General features: G+C 38.5%; 1 protein-coding gene across 5 annotated transcripts in view; it reads left to right on the plus strand.

The window, feature by feature from the left end:
* The first annotated feature begins 6,999 nt into the window (after positions 1-6,999).
* The window catches only part of LOC105088218 (mitochondrial Rho GTPase 1), a 77,819-nt gene continuing 65,085 nt past the window's right edge, over positions 7,000-19,733 (plus strand). For 2 of the 5 annotated variants that reach the window (XM_064495902.1, XM_064495901.1), the window contains exons 1-3: positions 7,029-7,427; positions 11,776-11,919; positions 12,926-13,088. In XM_064495902.1, coding sequence (XP_064351972.1) covers positions 7,095-7,427; positions 11,776-11,919; positions 12,926-13,088 — 640 coding nt within the window. In that variant the 5' untranslated portion in view covers positions 7,029-7,094. Of the gene's footprint in view, positions 7,428-11,775; positions 11,920-12,925; positions 13,089-19,733 lie in introns of all 5 variants that reach the window. The other 3 variants (XM_010979019.3, XM_064495900.1, XM_064495903.1) reach the window with 3 other exon arrangements.

Consider the following 19,733-nt stretch of genomic DNA (forward strand, 5'->3'; position numbering starts at 1 on the left):
AGTGAGACTGCTGGAAAATTCACTCCCCCACCTCTGTGCCTCAGTTTTTCTCTTTCAAGTGAGGAAGCTGTATTAACTACTGAAATTCGATGGAAGCAATGAGTATTTTTGAGCAACTCCCATGTGCCAGACTCTGTGCCGAGCCCTGAGAACAGGCAGGGAGCAGATGACGTGGTCCCTGCTGTCACAGATTACAGATGCTGGAAGGCAGCCCACACACAGGGCAGGACAATGAGGTGAGTGTTCAGAAAGGGGAAGTTCAGGCTGCTGTGGGACGTGTGGCAGTAAGTTTCCCCCTAATTGAGGGGGGAGAGAGCGGCCTCCTTCCTCTCAAGAAAGTGACCTTGAAGTCAAAACCTTAAACTCTTTAGAGGTTAGTCAAAGGGCAGGGGGCCAGGAAAACACTCGAGGCAGAGGGAAGAAAACATTCGAAGGCTCCCAGATGGGAAAGAGGAACGGAAAGAAATCTCGAGCGGTTGAAATGTGAGAGGAATAGATCACCAAGGTTTCTGCTCTATAATTTTTTTGTCCCTTCAGGTGATGTGGAGAAAGACACTGAGTGTTCTCTCTTCATTTCAGTAGAGCCCCAGAGGGTTGGGAGGGTCTTTAAGAGATCCTGTGCTTTTTCTGGGATGTTTCCCTTGGATCCCCCAATCAGAGGACAAGCAGCATCACTGGGTATCTTTCCTGAGGCTTCCTGACTACCCAGATGAAGACATGGGTGCTTCCTCTTCTGGCTCCTAAAGCACCTCGAAAATGTCTGTTTCAACACCTGCTGGGTTGTACATTAGGGTCAATTTACTTGTCTGCCTTTTTTTTACACCCATGAGCTCTGTTGGCTGTACTCTGCCACATTCTGAGGATGAGAAGGACAGTAAAGGGGCAGGTCCACCTTCAAAGAACTTACTGCCCAGAGAGGAAGAGAGAAGTAAACAGGCAGTAACAAAACTACCGGAGGAGGGACGTTGGGATTCTAAGGAGCCCCTCCAAGGAGCAAAGAAGAGACACAGAGATGAAGTCCCAGTAAAATGGAATTCCTGGTTTTGGTTGGTTTCTGAGGTCTGACTGGATCTCTGTCTTTAAGTTCCTCAAGGATGCCTCTGTACTCTTACATTCAATCCTCTTCTCTCATTTGACTAGTTGCTACAAGGAGATTTCTGTTACTTGAATCAGTGCTGACTAATGATGTTCTCCAAAACAGGTGATAGCTATATTGAGTCCTGAATGAGTAGGAGATACTTGGGTTAGGGTGGGGGAAGGCAGAGAAAGAGTGTGTACAAAGGCCCAGAGACAAGAGGGAACATGTCCTGTTGTGGAAATTTCAAATAATTGAATATAGCTAGAGCACAGATTGTTGAGGGGGAGGAGGAATAAGAACAGATTAGACTGAAGGTGGGGGGGATCTGCTTCCAATAATGGTGGAGTAGCTCACATCAGGACAACTATTCCACACATAACAATTAGAAACTCTGTACAGATAGTAACAGAAATTATCTGAAGGCCTTGGAAAATGACCTAAAGCAAGCAGAAACTAGCGAGGAGTTGGCACTAGGGAGCAAGGAATGGGAGGAGTGAGTTTCTCATTTTTTAACTTTTCCCTTGATGGCAGGTGCCAGTCAGTGCCTCAGGGGGCACTAAAATTCTGATGGAAACCTGCAGTCTTAATGATTGAAAAATAAGGGACAGAGTTTAGGGGGACCATAGCAGCTGAGAGGGAAGTCTGGGAAGAGACGGCTACAGAAAAGGATCCCTGAATTCTATATATGATCTGCCTTCTCTCTAAAGGGCCATAACAGAATCCAGAGCTTTGACAATATATCATTCGTAATATCAGGATATGACCATAAATTAGTAGACCTATGAAGAAACAAGAAAATAGGTACTATACTCAAGAGAAAAATCAATCAATGGAGACTAATTCCAGGATGACCCAGGCAAGAATTTTAAAGCAGCTGTCGTAACTATACTCAAAAAATAAAGAAAAATATGATCATAATGAATATACAGATATGAAATTTCAATGGAGAACAGAAACTATAAAAAAAAGGAAGTTCTAGAACTAAAAAATACAATATGTGAAAAAAATTCAGCTCAACAGTAAATTGGAAATGACTGACAGTGAACTTGAAAATAGGTCAATGGCAATTATCCAATCTGAAAAACAGGGTGGTGAGGGGGGAAGGACTGAAGAAGTAGAAAGAAAACCTCAGTGACCTGTGGGGCAATATCAAAAGCTCTAACTTACATGTATTGGAGTCCAAGAAAGAAGAGAGAGATATTGAGGCAGAAAAAAATATTCGAAGATATATTGATTGAAATGTTACTGAGTTTGGTGAAAGACATGTAGAAACTCAAGAAGCTTGGCAAACTTCAAGTAGGATAAATACAAAGAAAATCACACCTAGGTCCATTGTTGCCAATCTGCTGAAAACCAAAGATAAAAATAAGATTTTGAAAGCCACCAGAGAAAAATGATGCATTACATACAAGGAAATATTGTTTTTTTTTAACAGAAACAAAGGAGGCCAGAAGGCAGTGGAAAGACATCTTTAAAGCACTAAAAGAAAAAAAAAAATCAGATCAGAACTCTAGAGAGAGAGCACTCAAACAAACAAAAAACTGCAGAGAAAGAATAAAGACGAAACATCATTAAATTATACACTTAAAAATGATTAAAATGGTAGACTTTGTTGTTTATATTTTGCCACAATAAAAAAATCCAAAAAGGCAGATTTTTTTTTTTAAGGCAAACAAAAAAGACATTTCCAAACAAACAAAGATAATTATATGTTTCCAGCAGAGCTACAGTATAAGAAATGCTAAAGAAAGTTCTTTGGGGTAAAAGGAAATGATACCAAACAGAAAATCTGATCTTTAGGAAGCAATAAAGTGTAATAGAAATGTAAAAATATAAGTAAATATAAGACTGCCTATTTAAAGCAAGAATTGCATGTGTTACGGCTTACGGCATCCGCAGAGATACTGTATATGACACCTACAGCAGGAAGGCCTGGAGGAGGGAGCAAATGGAACTATACACCTTCAAGCTTCTTATAGTTTACGTGAAGTGGTACAAAATTAAGTCTAAGTAGATTATGAAAAGTCAAGGATGTATACTGTAATCTTAAAGCAACCACTAAGCATATAATGCAAAGAGGTATAGCTAAAAAGCTAACAAGGAAATTAACACAGAATTTTTAAAAGCATTTGATTAACCCAGAAGAAGGCTGGGAAGGAAGGACAAAATGAGTAAGAAATAGACGGGACAAACTGAAAATAAAGAGCAAAAAGGAGACTTCACCATATCAATAATTCGATTAAATGTTAGTGGATTAAACGTTTATTTGTTTTTTATGTGTGTGGGGTGAGGTAACTAGATTTCTTTATGGATTTTTAAATTAATTTTTTATTTTATTTTATTTTTTAGTGGAAGTACTGCTGATTGAACCCAGGACCTCGTGCATGCTAAGCATGCACTCTATCGCTGAGCTATACCCTCCCCTTTAAGCATTTAAATTAAAATGCAAGATGGGGGGGTGGTTATAGCTCAGAGCTAGAGTGCATGCTTAGCATGCATGAGGTCCTGGGTTCAATCCCCGGTACCTCCACAAAATGAAATAAACAAAATAAAATGCAAGATTGTCAGAGTGGATAAGAAAGCATGACCCGACTACATGCTATTAAAGAGACATTTCAAATCAGAAGACATAGGTAAGCTGAAGTTATAAGCATGGGAAAACATGCACCAGGCAGACAGTAACGTAAGAAGGCTAGAGAGTCTATACTGAGATCAGATAAAGTATTTTTGCAAGACAAGGAGTATTACCAGAGATAAAGAGTGATGTTTTATTACAATAAAAGGTGTAATTCATCAAAAGACATAATTATCATAAATGTGTATGTGCCCAATAATACAGCCCCAAAGTACATGAAGCAAAAATGGACAAAATTTAAGGGAGAAATAGATAACCATGGATTAAAAAAAGAAATCACATGGGAAATTATATTTATAACTGAATGATAATAAAAATACAATGTATCAAAATCAAAATGATGCAGCTAAAGCATTAATCAAAGGGAAGTGTATAAGAGTCTATGACCTATGGCTGTACTGGCCAATATGGTAACAATAGCCACACGTTGCCATTGCACATTGAAATGTGATTAATGCAACCATGGAAAAGAGTTTTTAATTTAACTTCATTTTATCTAATTTTAAATAATTTAAAAATGAAAAATTGGAGCATTGTAAAATTTTTTCTTCAAACACAGCTTAACTGTTTTTGTAAGACTGCATTTCAATATTATTCACAATAGTCAAGACACAAAAACAACCTAAGTATCCATAGGAGGATGAATGGATAAAGAAAACATGGAATATTATTCTGCCACTAAAAGGAGGAAATTCTAGCTTTTGTGACAACACAGAGGGACCTTGAGGGCATTGTGCTAAGTGAAGTAAGTCAGGCAGAGAAAGACAAACACTGATCTCACTCACATGCAGAATCTTAAAAAAAGTTGAACTCAGAAATAGAGGGTAGAATTGTGGTGGCTGGCGGGTAGGGGAAATGAAATGTTAGTCAAAGGGTAAAAACTTCCAGTTATAAAATGAATAAATTTGGGGATCTAATGTAAAGTATGGTAACTATAGTTAACAATACTGTATCCTATACTTGAAAGTTGCTAAGAAAGTAAATCTAAAGTGTTCTCACCACAAAACGAAAACAAACAAACAAATAGGAATTATGTGCCATGATGGAGGTATTAACTAACCTTACTGTGGTAATCATTTTGCAATATATACATTTGTCAAACCATCGTGTTGTACACCGTAAACTTGCACAATGCTCTGTCATATCTCAACAAAGCTGGGGGGTGAAGTAATGTTTATCAACAGATTAATGTGTTTTTAAAAGGGGATGCCCATCCATATCATTCAGAGCTTTAATTCCAATAAAATTTTACTTTGTGTTTAAGAATTATTTGCATAAATTTACAATATTTTAGTTTTGATTGTTAATAATCACTGCAATGATAACTCAATGCAGAAGAAAATTTTAACAAGAGCCTTTTTGTCATAGGAAGTAAGAACAAGATTAAAAATGTCAAATATATACACGTTGTTGCTGAGAATTACTACAAAGTGATCAAAGTGATGACAAAGTTATAAAAGACTTTTGTCAAATATGTATGTTCTTCAGAATACAGTTAGTTCTGTGGAGAAAGTGGAATGGAAATACAAGTTTAAAGAGATAAAAGAATGATACAGTTTCCGATGTAAATGAAGAAATTGTCCATGTATTTTTCCAGCCACCCCTCCCTCCTTTCTTGTAACCACTGCATGTTTTTGCATAAAACCTTTAGGAGGTGTCCAAGAAAAAAAAGTTGAAGTTTTGAAGATCACTGGTTAATCCACTCTGTCAAGAAACTTGGGTGTGTGATGGAGAAAAGAAGTAAAGGTGGCTAGAAGGAGTCTTATATCAAAGGAAATTTTATTCCTTATTAAGATGGAAGATTTGAGCCTCTGTGCCTGGAATCATGCTTATTTTTCAGAAAAGACTGGTTCAGAGAAGCTAGGCGTTCACCTCAAATGAGGCGTCTCTGGAACAAAATCCAGGTAATCTATCAGTCAGAATAGGCTAACATGTTGCAGCAATAAGCACTCACTTAATTTCAGTAGCCTTAACTTATCTCACGTTTGGTATTTGCCTTCACTGCGTGTCCCAGTGAGGACCAGCAGGGGCCACCAGAGTACATCTTCATCCCCATAGTTAGGACATCTGGCGGAAGGAGACGCAATGATTTAGTAACTTTTTAAACTGATGGGAAGTTAAAGTATTACTTCCGTGTGTTTCAGGAGTGTCAGAGAAGAGCCAATCCTACGAAACTCCTAGAAAGGGAAAGAGCTGGAAACTTTGATGAGCAGCGCTAAGGACTACTTCCTGTCATTTCCAGTATTGAAAATGGCCACAGATTTGTATTATCTAGTACCTACTTTGAGACCAGGCAATATGGGGTAAAATAAAATATAAGACACTTCAGTTCTTTTCAACAGATCAGAGGGACTTGGGTCCTGCTCTCTCCCACTCAGTTATTGCTGTGTAAGCCTGTTAAGTTCCTTTGCCTCTTTGGGACTGCTCTTCCAGCTCTTAACGTTGTCTGTTGTAACGCACGTAGGACCAGAGTAAGAGAGGAGGAAGAAAGCAAGCCCAGCCGGGGCCACGCGTGCTACTTCAAGGAAAAAACACCATAATTTTATCCTGTAGTCTATTGGATGATAAGCTTTCAGCCAGCAGAGAGCAGTAAGGAGACAGCAACACAATTCCGTATTGTAATAGCGATTTAAAAAGTCTAGGGGGGTCACTCAACTTTGGCTGCACTTTAGAATTATCTGGAGGAGGTTTATAAAAATATCTGCGCAGGGGATCCACCCGAGACGATGAAACCAGTCTCCTCTGTGAGTGGAGCCCGAACATCGGTATTTTTTGTTTCCCAGCTATGTGCACCGGGTATTCCTTAATCCCTCACTACTTGTCGGAGTGGCTGGATGACACCTAGTGGGCGCATTCTCATTAAGAGTTCTTCTTCTTCTTTTTTTTTTTTTTAATGGAGGGAGGTAATTAGGTTTATTTATTTAGTAGAGTTACTGGGAATTAAACCCAGGACCTCACGCACGCTAGGCATGCACTCTACCACTGAGCTATACCCTCCCCCCCTTATAAGAGTTCTTGAATCGAATCCGATCCTTTTTCTTCTCTCAAAAGAGTTGTCAGAGTTGCATTTTAATGGGGCGGGGGTGGGAGACATCAAGCTAAAGGAAATCTCTGGGACACCAGCGCGTTCCTAGCTGCTTAGGGCGAGCTGTGACGGAGGGCAGCACTGCCCCAAAGGCGCCGCGGGCTGCGTGGTGGGGTCTCTAAGTCAGCTTTCAGCAGGACTGGACTAAGGAAACAAGGGTGGGTCCAGGATGCAGCGAAGGAGGATGGGAGAGGGAGAGCGAAGGAGGAGCCAGAGAAGACGTCGCGCGGGCCGGCTGTCCCGGCGTGGCCCTGACTTCCGTGCGCCCCGGGGTAGGGCGGGGCGGTCTGGTGACCATGGCGGGCCCTGACAGCGGCCCGGCCATCCCCGTGTGGCTGGCCGAGGACGACCTGGGCTGCATCATCTGTCAGGAGCTGCTGGCCTGGCCCGCCACGCTGCCCTGTGGCCACAGCTTCTGCCGCAAATGCCTGATGGGCCTGTGGAGCTCCGGGCGCCGCTGGTCCTGCCCCACCTGCCGTGAGGGCGCCGCGCAGCCGCTGGAGCTGCGGAAGAACACGATGCTGCAGGACCTGGCAGACAAATACAGCCGGGCGGTGAGCGAGCTGGAGGCCGGAAGCCCGGCCCGTGACCCAGCGCCCAGGCCCCCGCGCCGCACCGCGCAGCTGCGGGTAGGGAGGCGCGACCCGCCGCTCCCCTCTGCCACCTGTCCATCCGCGCCTCCGGCGCTCCGTTCCCCCCATGGCGCTCTTCCCTTTCCGATCTTGTCTACTTTCACATTAGTTTTCTCAGGCTAAAGGTGGAACCTGTTCTTTGGAAAGTTCAGAAAAATAAGTAGAAGAAATCCTATCAACTTCGGTGCTTTACACCCTGACCTATTTCCACATCTTTCCAGCCTTTCTGTAGTCTGTCTCTCTGAAAGTTTTTTTTTTATTGTGTCAATATATGTAACATAAAAATTGCCATTTTAACCATTTTAAAATTTATAATTCAGTGGTGTGATATTTACAATGTTGTGCAACCATCACCACCATCTAGTTTCAAAACTAATCACCACAAACAGAAAAATCTGTCACCATGAAGCAATAATTTATCACTCCTCCCTCCAGCTCCTTTTACCTCTGATCTACATTTTTTTAAAAAATTGAAATATAGTCGATTTATAGTGTTGTAATAGTTTCTGGTGTACAGCATAGTTATTCTCTTACATATTACATATATTTCCTTTTTTTCTTTTTCAAGGTTATTACAAGATAGTGAGTATAGAATATGACCTTGTTGTTTATCTATTTTATTGTTTTTGCTTTCACGGGGGGAGGTAACTATATTTATTTAAGTTTTTTTGATGGAGGTATTGGGGATTGAACCCAGGACCTTGTGCATACCAAGCGCACACTCTACCACTAAGCTCTATCTTCCCCATCTTGCTGTCTATTTTATATATAGCAGTTAGTATCTGCAAATCGCAAACTCCCAATTTATCCCTCCTCAGCCCCTTTCCTCCCTAGTAGTCAGTAAGTTTGTTTTCGTTTGTTTTCTATGTCTGTGAGTCTATTTCTGTTTTACAAATAAGTTCATTTGTCATTTTTTTTAGATTCCACATATAAGTGATACATGTTATTTTTCTGTCTCTAGCTTACTTCACTTAGCATAATAATCTCTAGTTCATCCATGTTGCTGCAAGTGGCATTATTTCATTCTTTTTTATGGCTGAATAATATTCTAATATATATATATACACATATATATGTATATATATACCACATCTTCTTTATCCATTCATCTGTCAATGGACATTTAGGTTGTGGCCATGTCTTGGCTATTGTAAATAGTGCTGCTATGAGCACTGGGGTGTGTGTATCTTTTTGAGTTTTCTCCAGATATATGCCCAGCAGTGGGATTGTGGGATTGCTGGATCATATGGTAAATCTATTTTTAGCTTTTTTTTTTTAAGTCTAATCTACTTTCTGTCTCTATGAATTTGCCTACTCTGGATATTTCAGACAAGTGGAATCATACAATATTTGTCCCTTTGTTTCTGGCTTTGGCTTCTTTCTCTTGCCATAATGTTTTCAAGATTCATTCATGTTGTAGCATATATCTGAACTTCATTACTTTTTGTGGCTGAATACTAATTCCCTTGTATGATTATACCACTTTTTTTTTTATCAATTCATACATCGATGGACATTTGGACTGTTCCCATCTTTGGGTTATTGGGAGTAACGTTGCGTTGAACATTGGTATACAAGAATCTGAGTTGCTATTTTCAGTTCTTTTGGGTAGGTGTGGGATTGGTTGGTCATATGGTAATTCTGTGTTTAACTTATTGAGGAACAGCCACAGCAACAATGATATTTTGCATTCCCACTAACAAAGTAGGAGGATTCCAATTTTCCCCAACTTTTGCTCCTGGAACTTAAGTCTGTTGTCTGTTTCGGCTGCAGTCTTTGCCCCAGACACCTGCAGGTTTATCTTGCTTGCAGCACTTTTGGGAAATGCTTACCACCTTTCTGGTCCAAGCTCCAAGTTAGGTGAAACAAGTATGAGCACCCTGTGTCATTCCTTCAGGCAGCCCCCAGCCGGGTTGGAACAGACATACAGATTTGTGAATAAGGTCTGCTCTGCTCCTTCAGGAACTGGGACTAGGGTTTCACACTGGGAATTTTCAATCCTGTCACTGAGCCAGGGGGGGACTGGGGCAGGGGCAAGTCAAAACACCACATAACTTTCCTACTGCCACATTGCTCTTTTTTTTTTAATTAAAAATTTTTTTTACCCTTAATAGAGGCATTGGAGATTGAACCCAGGACCTTATGCATGCCAAGCACGCACTCTACCACTGAGCCAAAACCCCCCACCCCCCAGGTTGCTCTTTTTTGATTCAGTGTTTTCCCGAGTTCTGACAAAGTTGGTTCTGACAGTTTCTGCTTGTTCCTTGTTTTGTGTGTGTGCGTGTGTGTGTGTGTTGGCGGACAGTGGAGGGTAAAAGAACTTATAAAAGAGCCCACTCCTCTTTTTAAAAATTTAATTAATAGACTGTTTTTTAGAGCGGTTCTAGATTTACAGAAAATTGAGCAGATAGAACAGAAAGTCCCCATATACCCCTCCCAGATTCCTTTATTATTAATATCTTGCATTGGTTTGGTACATTTGTTAAAATTCATGAATTATTATTAACTAAAATCCATAGTTTACATCAGGGTTCACTCTTCATGTTGTACAGTCCTATGGGTGTTGACAAATGCATGAAGTCATGTATCTGCAGTTACAGTATAACAATTTTACTGCCTTGAAAACCTGCTGTGCTCTACCTCTTTGTATACCCCCACCCCAACTCCTGGCAACCACTGATTTCTTTGCTATCTTTTTTGTGTTGCCTTTTCCAGAGTGTCAGATACTTGGAAATATACAGCATCTAGCTTTTTTTAGCCTGGCTTCTTTCACTAAGCAAAATTACGATTTGTGGCTTGATAACTCATTTCTTTTTATTGCTGAATAATATTCCATTACATAGCCATACCACAGTTTATCTATTCACCTTTTGATGGGTATATTGGTTGCTTCCATTTTTTCCCCACTATAAATAAGGCTGTTGTCTTCTTTTTGATTATAAATACAGCATTATGTCTTAATTCCTTAAAACTCTTTATTAACATAGTTTATAGTGACTGAATATATTTTCCATTGGCTTTATATATATATGATATTTTTTTTTAATTGAAGTATAGTCCGTTTACAATGTTGTGTCAATTTCTGGTGTACAGCACAATACTTAAGTCATATAAGAACATACCTATATTCGTTTTCATGTTCTTCCATTGGCTTTTAAATTAAAACAATTGTCTGTGGATGGTAGGATATTGGATGATTTAAAACATTTCTTCTATCACATTCTCTGCATTTTCTAAATTCACCACAGTGAGTGTGCATTTCTTTTATGGACAGAAAAATCAACACACTTATTTTTTAAAGTTCCTAATTTCCTCAGGTGCCTGGATAAGGGTCCACTACAGAATTCTAGCTGCCTGTGTATTTTGGAGACCTGAAAATTTAAGAGCAGACAGTGTTACTGGTAGGCAGTCACCTCCCTCTATAAAATAGCCTGATTATAAACTTCCAAAACATATGCTATTTTGAGACACATTAGTGATTCTCAAAGATGAAAAAGGTTCTGGCTCCAGTTTTTGAGGTTCCATAATTTTAAAAATGAAAAATGTCCCAAAAAAGTTATTAAAAACTGCTTTATTTAGAGTTGATGAACATCTTGTATTGCTGTGGCTCTGTGTAGGACCCCCTTTGGAGGTAATGCAAAGTTCTCCATGGAGGTCTGGGCCCCGTCTGCTTCTGATGACTGTCACCAGGTCTTGAGGTTGTTGCCAGAATATGTTGGCTGCAAAACTTCCTCCCACTCCCAACCTGTCAGCTGAGCAGATTAAGCTCTTTAAGTGGAGTTGTTTAGCATTCTCGTCAGAATGTTTCTTTAAATGTGAAGGATGTCCATAAACAAACAAAAAGAGCTTTCATCTCTACATCACTTTAGAGTCTCCAAGATCCTTTCACAGTAAATCTTTTTCACTGTTGAAGAGAAGGAGGGATGGTCACTTTCATTTCTGAAAGGAGTGATGAAGACACAGGATGATTCAGAGGTGAGAGTGGAGCTCACTCCTGAGCCAAATCCCTTCCACTCACATTATCAGCCACCACCTCCGCTGCCAAATCTCCAGGCTCTCACCCCATTTCCTCTCTGACTTCCCCTGTTCAAAATGACCCCTAGGCTTCCCTTCATGCTTCACTCCAGTCCCCCTATCCCATAGATGAACTCTGGTTCCCTGATATGGCCACTAGACAACCAGCGGGGGGAAACGGGCATGCAAAAGTTCCAGGGAGTTTACCTCCCTACCTTCTAGTACATTTTTGTCACTTCCTTGCCTGCTTCCTTTATCCAGCGTTTACAGCTCCCTCTGTGTAGAGCTGGCTCCTGCATCCAGCTTTGCGTTCTGCTTTGCTCTTTTAAAGGTGGAGGCACACAAGAGCATCGCAGAAGTTGGCAGGGAGCTGGCAGAGCTGGTGGAACAGCTTGTAGATATTGTCAGGAGCCTTCAGAGGCAGAGACACATCCCAGAATCTGGAGCAGACAATCAAGTGAGCATCCTGGCTGAGGTAGGCTCATCTGGGAGAGGGAGGGAAGGGCCAGGGGGCGGGGCTATGGGCAGCTCCCCAGGACCCCGAGGGAGCAACGTGAATATGTTTGCAGTTAAAGGAAGCAGTAAATCTCAGTCATTTCCCTTGCTCTTCACTACCAAACATGGATGATGGGGAGTTTGGAAGGCTTGAGGTGAGGTAGGGAAGCTTCAAGCAGGCTAGGTTCCATCCTTATCACTCTACCTACCCAGCTCTGGGATCACCAGTGACCTCTGTGCAAATCCTGCGGACATTCTAGCTCTTTATCTTCATTGACCTTTCAGCAGCCTTTGACACAGTCGACTACTACCTTATTATTATTTTTTTTAATTAAAAAAATTTGGTGCAATTTTTAATGGTTACACTCCATTTACAGTTATTACAAAACATTGTCTGTATTCCCTGTGTTGTACAATACGTCCTCGTAACCTGCCAATACACCCAATAGCTTGGACCTGCCATTCCGCCCCCAATGCCCCCTTTCCTCTTCTGACTGGTAACCACTAGTTTGTTCTCTACATCTGTAAGTTTGCTTTTTTTCATAACTTCATTCTTTTTTATTTTTATTTTTTGGACTTAAAAAAATTTTAAGTATAGTTGATTTACAGTGTTGTGTTAGTTTCAGGTGTACAGCAGAGTGATTCGGTTATACATATATTTATCTATTCTTTTTCAGGTTCTTTTCCATTATAGGTTATTGCAAGATAGTGAATATAGTTCCCTGTGCTATACAGTAGATCCTCACTATCTATTTTATGTCTGGTAATGTGTATATGCTGATCTCAAACTCCTAATTTTATTCCTCCCCTCTTCTTTCCCCTTTGGCAACCATAAGTTTCATTGTTTGTGTCATTTTTTTAAGATTCCACATACAAGTGATGTCATATGGTATTGGTCTTTCTCTTTCTGGCTTACTTCACTTAGTATGATAATATCTAAGTCCATCCATGTTTTTTTGTTGTTGCTGTTAATTATTTATCAATAGGCTTTGTCAGGTGGGGTGGACCTTTCCTTGGCTTCTCCAAAACTAGTGACTTCCGACACACCTGATGGGAAAATGGGAGACATTCTGCGTGACCTTGAAGAGATCCAGGAAAAATTACGAGAAAACTTCACGTGGAAAGAGGCCCTTGAAGAACAAATGCAGGGTAAGTGCATTTTATTTGGTAGAGGAGGTTTAAATATGGATGCTGGGGAAGCATTCCATGACTTTGTTTTTTGGGAACAGGATCCCAGAGCCCAGCAGCCTTATCCTTGTGATGCAAATGAGGAAGGAGTGGGCCGAGGTATTTTTGTGGCTGGATGTGTTTTTGGACCTGCCTGGACCTATGATGTAACACAGGCCCTTAATAGATAGAAATGTGTTTTTTAAGACCTATAAATCCAGAACTTCGGCCTGATTTTGCTAGCTCACCGCCCATCTGTGTTATCTACCTGAGGAAATTCAGAAATTGGCAACTTTTTTCCACTAGTAAATGTCTTTATGAACAAAGCATGCAACTTTGTAAACAGTTCTTGATAAATTCTATTCAACTGTAATCTCTAGCGAGTGTATTAATATTAAATAGTAACAATGTAGAAAAGAACCTTTTTGTCCTAACTCTGTAGGTTCTCTATTGTCCCCTGGTTATGACTGAAAACAGTTCACACCTGCCCCGTAGACAAGCATTCTGGTCTTCCTGCCAGCTTTCTGTACTTTAGAGACATATCTCTTAGAGCTTTTAAATAATTAAACCATCTCGCTCTGCTTATAAAGTTTCTTATTTAAATGGAGAGATATAATCCCTTGGGAAAAGTTTCTTAAGGAAACCAGTTAAAGCACAGTTTATCAGTTGTTTCAGAAATTATCTAAGAAATATCACTTATACGTAGAATCTAAAAAAATGACACAAATGAACATATTTACAAAACAAAAACAGACTCACAGAAATAAGTGCCCTCTTGGTTCCTGTGTGCTCCTAAATTTACATTGGATTCCTAATTTAAAATCTAAAATCAAGCTTTTAATAACCTTTAATGAAAAAGAATATGAAAATGAATGTATGTATATTCATGACTGGGACATTGTGCTGTACACCAGAAACTAACACAATGTAACTGACCGTACTTCATTTAAAAAATGAAATAAAAAAAATAAAACAAAATCAAGTTTTAAATTTGGCGAGTAAATTTAAAATTTTAATTCAAAAATCAATGTCCAAACAATATAAAAAGACATACAATAAAAGTCTCTTTCCCACTTTGTCCAATTCCTCTTTTCCCCCATCTCAGTTAACCACCTTTAACTAGTTTTCTTAAGTACCTATTCAGAATTTATTTGTGCAGGTACAAGCAAACATAAATTTTATATTCTTATCATCCCCAATATATACTTTTTACACAAAAGGTAGCATAGTATATACACTGTTCTGCATTATGCTTTTCTTTTTTACTTAGTGTATCTTGATACCTTTACAAATCAGTACCTCAAGCATTTTCTCTTTAAAGCTACATAATATTCCAATTTAGGGATTTATTTATCCAGCCTTCTCCTGATGGATGCATGGTTGCTTCCAATTGTTTATAATTACAAACAATGCTGAAATCAATAACTGTACAGACATCATTTTATATAGGTGCAGGTATAATTGTAGGCTAAATTGCCAGAAAGGATTTCTGGGTCACAGGGCAAATTCATTTGTAATTTTGATATACATTGCCAAACTGCTCTCTGATTGTTTATACTGATTTACACTCTTACAGAAGAAATGTTTCTCCCCACAGCCTGCCAACAGAATGTGCTGTCAAACTTTTATAATGTTTTTCCTCCAACCTAAAGGGTTAAAAAAAAGTGATATATGAGTGTATGGAACTTTTAATTTGCATTTCTGCATGAATTGTCTACTTCTATCTTATGTTGTTGGTCCTTTAAAATTTTGATTTTTAGGAACTCATTGTAAACCAGTGAGATTAGCCTTTTGTCTGTAATATGAATTGCAAATTTTGTTCTCCAATTTGCCATTTATCTTTTGATTCTTTTTAGCATGGGTTTTAGAATGCCATATAGACATTTTTATATTTCCAAGCAGTAAGTTTTATCAGTGTTTTCTTCTATGGCTTCTAGAGTTTAAGTTTTAGTTAGAAAACTTCACTACCCCAGGTGGTATGTGTGTTTATGCACTTTTATATTTAAATCTTTGGTTTCACATTTTGTATTTAAAATCTTTGATCCATTTGAAATTTATCCTAGCATGTGCCCTAGTGAATTTTTTATCCACATGGCTGGTCCCTGTATTTTTAATTTATTTTATTTATTTATTTTTTATCGAGTTACACTCAGTTTACAATGGTGTGTCAATTTCTGGTGTATTAAATAATAATATTTACATAACACCACTTTAGAGACATATCTTTTGTAACATTTTTATATTTAATGGTGTTGCTCTGATTGAAATGTTACTCCTTATTCAACTGGAGAAACGTGATTTCTTGGGAAAAGTTATGACTGTTCATGATTATTTAAGTATGCATTTTTAATTTTAACTTCCGATTGTGATAAAACACATATAGCAAAATCCACCATCCTAACCCTTTTTAAGTGTACAGTTCAGTAGTGTTAAGTACTGTGCAACCAAGTTTCAGAACTTTTTCATCTTGCAAAACTGAAGCTGTATAGCCATTCAGTAGTAAATTCCTGTACCCTCCTTCTCCAGGCCCTAGCAACCACCATTCCACTTTCTGTTTCTATGAGTTTGATTACTCCAAATAGCTTATGTAAGTGGAATTATACAGTATTTATCTTTTTGTGACTGGCTTATTTCACTTAGCATAATGTCCTCAAGTTTCATCCATGTTGTAGACTGTGTCAGGATTTCCATCCTTTCTAAGGCTGAATAATATTCCATTGTATACATATATCTACCACATTTTGTTTATCCATTCATCCATTGGTGGATATTTGGGTTGCTTCCACCCTTTGGCTATTGTGAATAATGCTGCCGTGAACACGGGTGTATAAATATCTCTTTGAGATCTTGCTTCCTTTTTTGTATTTATGCCCAGAAGTGGAAAATGATAGATCGTATGGTAATTCTGTTTTTAACTTTTTGAGGACTTAAGTATACATATTAGGTATTTTTAAAATTTAACTTAGAAAATTCAAGTATGCCTTAGCAAGTACAATATCGTTCTTTCTCTGTGGTTATTTTGATTTTGCTTATTTGAGCCAGTCCAGGACATTTTGAAAACAGAAGATCTGAATATATCCATTTCCTGAAACATCATTCCCAGAAGTTCTCACAAGTTGTTTTTAAGACAATAGATTAATTTCCCTTCAGGTCAGCACTTTAACAGCTGCTAAGTAATTTGACTGCCTCACAATGATTTCCTTTGACCCTGTGTAAGTACACCATGACCCGCCATGGCAATCACACAACCTAGACAGAACAGGGTTTCTCAAGGTGTGGCCCAGAACTCTCTGTAACACTGATAAGAATGCAGAATCCAGGGCTCTTTGCGAGACTATTGAGTTAGCATCTCTGGCAGCAAGCCCCAAGGATTTGCATTTTGGACAACTTTCCAGGAGATCAAAACTAATAAAGTTTTGATAAGCATTTTGGTGCAGCTTACCCAGCAGGGGTGATTATTTGTAATAAGAATTTAATTGTTGGGGAGTGCGATTGACCTTTGAACAATATGGGGGTTAAGGGCACCAAATCCTTGTGCAGCCAAAAATCTGAGTATAACTTTTGACTGCCCCAAAACTTAACTACTAACAGCCTACTGTTGACCAGAAGCCTTACTGATAACATAAACAGTTAATTAATTTTTATGTTTTATTTTTATTCATATTTATTTATATTTCTTAACATATTTCTTATGTTTTATTATACTGTATCATTACAATAAAGTAAGGTAGAAAAAAATGTTATTAAGAAAAGCTTAAGGAATTGACAATACATTTCTAGTACTGTACTGCATTTATCTATACCGTAAGTTTATATCCTCTGTTTATGAGGTGAATCATCTGTCAGTACCTACATCAATATTGTCTTATATGATTTAAAAAAAAAACACTGTAGATGCATGTGAGAAAGAACTAGTGGTTACCAGTGGGGAGAGGGAAGGGGGAGGGGCAAGATGGAGGTGGAGGATTAAGAGGCATAAACTATCAGGTATAAAATAAACTACAAGGATGTACTGTACAATGTGGGGAATATAGCCAATATTTTATTTTATTTTATTTTATTTTATTTTATTTTATTTTATTTTATTTTATTTTATTTTATTTTATTTTATTTTATTTTATAGTACAGTCAATTTGTTTTATAATAACCAAAATATGGTAGCATAGAACAAATACATAAATAAATAAAGTTTAAAAAAACACTGCAGATGTTATACATATTAGTAACACTAGACATCAGAAGTCAAAAGATAACACGGTGCTGGCACTTAGAGGGCTGGGAGATGTTCACAGAGCCCTGGCCAGAGGGTCAGCGGGATAGGCTGGTCTGGGCAGCAGCCACAGCCACTGATGTCACAACGGTTTGCACAAGCACAGCCTCCGGGAGCTACCAGTATGTAGGTCACATGGGGCAGGCTGTCTGCCAGTCCCCGCCCCCTTCTTCTCCCCTGCCTCTTCCTTCAGGTAAATGAAACTGTTCAAGTGGTAGTGACTTGTGCAGACTTACTACATTTAACAAATGCTATCTTTCCCTTTTTTCCCTCTTCCCTTTTTCTTTCTGTTTCTTCTGTAATTTTTTTTCCCCAACCATTGTGATTTATCTTTCATGCAGATTAGTTAGAGTTCACTGTCAGGTTTCTTCTGCCTGCCAAAATGATCCAGTGTGTAATAACAAATTTTGTAAAAGTATATATATGTATGACATATATATATATATATGACAAGATAATATGAAAAAGAAATTCATATTTATTTACAGGTGTAACTATTCATGCATTGATAACAAAGCAGCAGCAATATGCTTGCTTTATGGTAGCCTAGTGTAATCAATACGGTAACTTCCCAGTAGCCTAGTCTATACACTAATGTGTGAATCGTTCTAAAATTTTTATGGCATTCAGTATTACAGTCATAATCATAACACAGTATTAGAAACGTTACATTAAAAAAATACTTACCTGTGATGATAGGCTGAGAGAGGAAGAGACAGGAAACTAACCCATTATTAATTTTATATTAAATATCACTCACCTTATGCTTATGTAAGGACAGGCTATCCACTTCAATCCAAATCTTGCACGTAGTGTTCTACATGTATATTTTTGTATATTAATTGAAAAGATCCGCTTATAAATGGACCTTCACTGGTCAACAGTAATTTTTTTGCAGAACAATTTTACTTAAACAGAAAGATGCTGTAAAAGACTTGTTCCTGAAATTATTAAATTATTTTAAATTCCCAAGGGATCTTGGCTACTTTAAAAAAAAAAAAAGCCTGTGGTTTATTCTGTTAGTAGAGAAATGAGATTCTTTAGATTCTATTATAAAGCAATTTCTCAGTAATTAAGTTTATGTAACACATATTTCTATAAAATCGACTGTTTAATAAAGCATTATTTTTTCTTCTTTCACAAAACCTATCATAGTCAATGGGTAAGTTACTGAGTTTATATCCAGAGAGATGAACATATCAAGATACTTCATGTATTTAAGAGTTGCCAGTGTTTTATTTAATAGCTACTCAGTGTTTATCAATGGACATCATGTATATTTTTTTCTAGGTATCTTTAAGAACCAACCAGTCAAGTGTAGATTACTTTCCCGATCCATAGGGGAAAAAATACGTTAGCTAAGAAGTAAGTAACCAGCAGTTCTTGCAAACTTTTAAAAAAGCTATGATTGATGATAAATAAAAACCGTATCAGCTTGGTAGAAGAACAGTGGTCCCCACCTGGATTTTGAGCACAGCTCCTTGGAGGGCAGCTCTCCTACTCTCATGATCTAAACTGTGCACAGCCCACAACCTTAGAGGGTCTTTGTCTCTTTTCAGTCTGACTCTTAGGTTCACTTTGTGCTGCTGTCTCTTCAAGATGGGGGAAGAGTTCACCTTCACGGTCCATGCTCTAGCATTTCCCTTCCTTTCTCTTCTCCTACCTACTATGGTCATTGCAAGCACACAGTAGCTTTAAGGTAACAATTAAACTTCAGCACATTGAGAGGGAATTAGGTATCAGCATTTGTAATGAATCTCATGCCAACTCATGGCCCCCAATTGTACAACAGTTTAAAGAATTGACCTGGGGGCCATGGATATTCTGGGTGTCAGGGTGATGTGAACCCCTGGAACCATGTTGGTTAACTTATTTGATAAATATACATGAAACATTCATATGCACCTGATGCTGGGCTTGTGCTTAGAATGCACACGAACAAGGTCTCTGCCAGCAAGGAGCTTAGAACATAGTTGGGAAACAGACAGTAAAAGGTAAGGACATGGGGCTGGACATCCCTAAGCTGGATATAGTGCCTGATCAATCCCTGGCACTCAAAACTCTGCTCATGATGAGGAAGACAAGCTTTGTGTGTTGATGGCACTGTGTGGATAACTTCTATTTTCCTTTTTTTTTTAATAAATCCCAAACATTTTAATTCTGAGAAAATTTTCTGCAAGAGCAAACATAGACACTGAAACCACCAAATAAACTTTATAAACCCTAATGAATAAAAAGTTGCATCTTAGTCATAGAAAAGTTTTTAGAGGATAAACACCAAGCTATTAACAATCATGAATTCCATAGAGAGAAGCAGAACTTTCAGGGCGGGGTGTGAACAGTATTCACTTTCTATT

This window comes from Camelus dromedarius, chromosome 16 (genome assembly GCF_036321535.1).
Source record: "Camelus dromedarius isolate mCamDro1 chromosome 16, mCamDro1.pat, whole genome shotgun sequence".
In the NCBI taxonomy this organism is placed as follows: Eukaryota; Metazoa; Chordata; class Mammalia; order Artiodactyla; family Camelidae; genus Camelus; species Camelus dromedarius.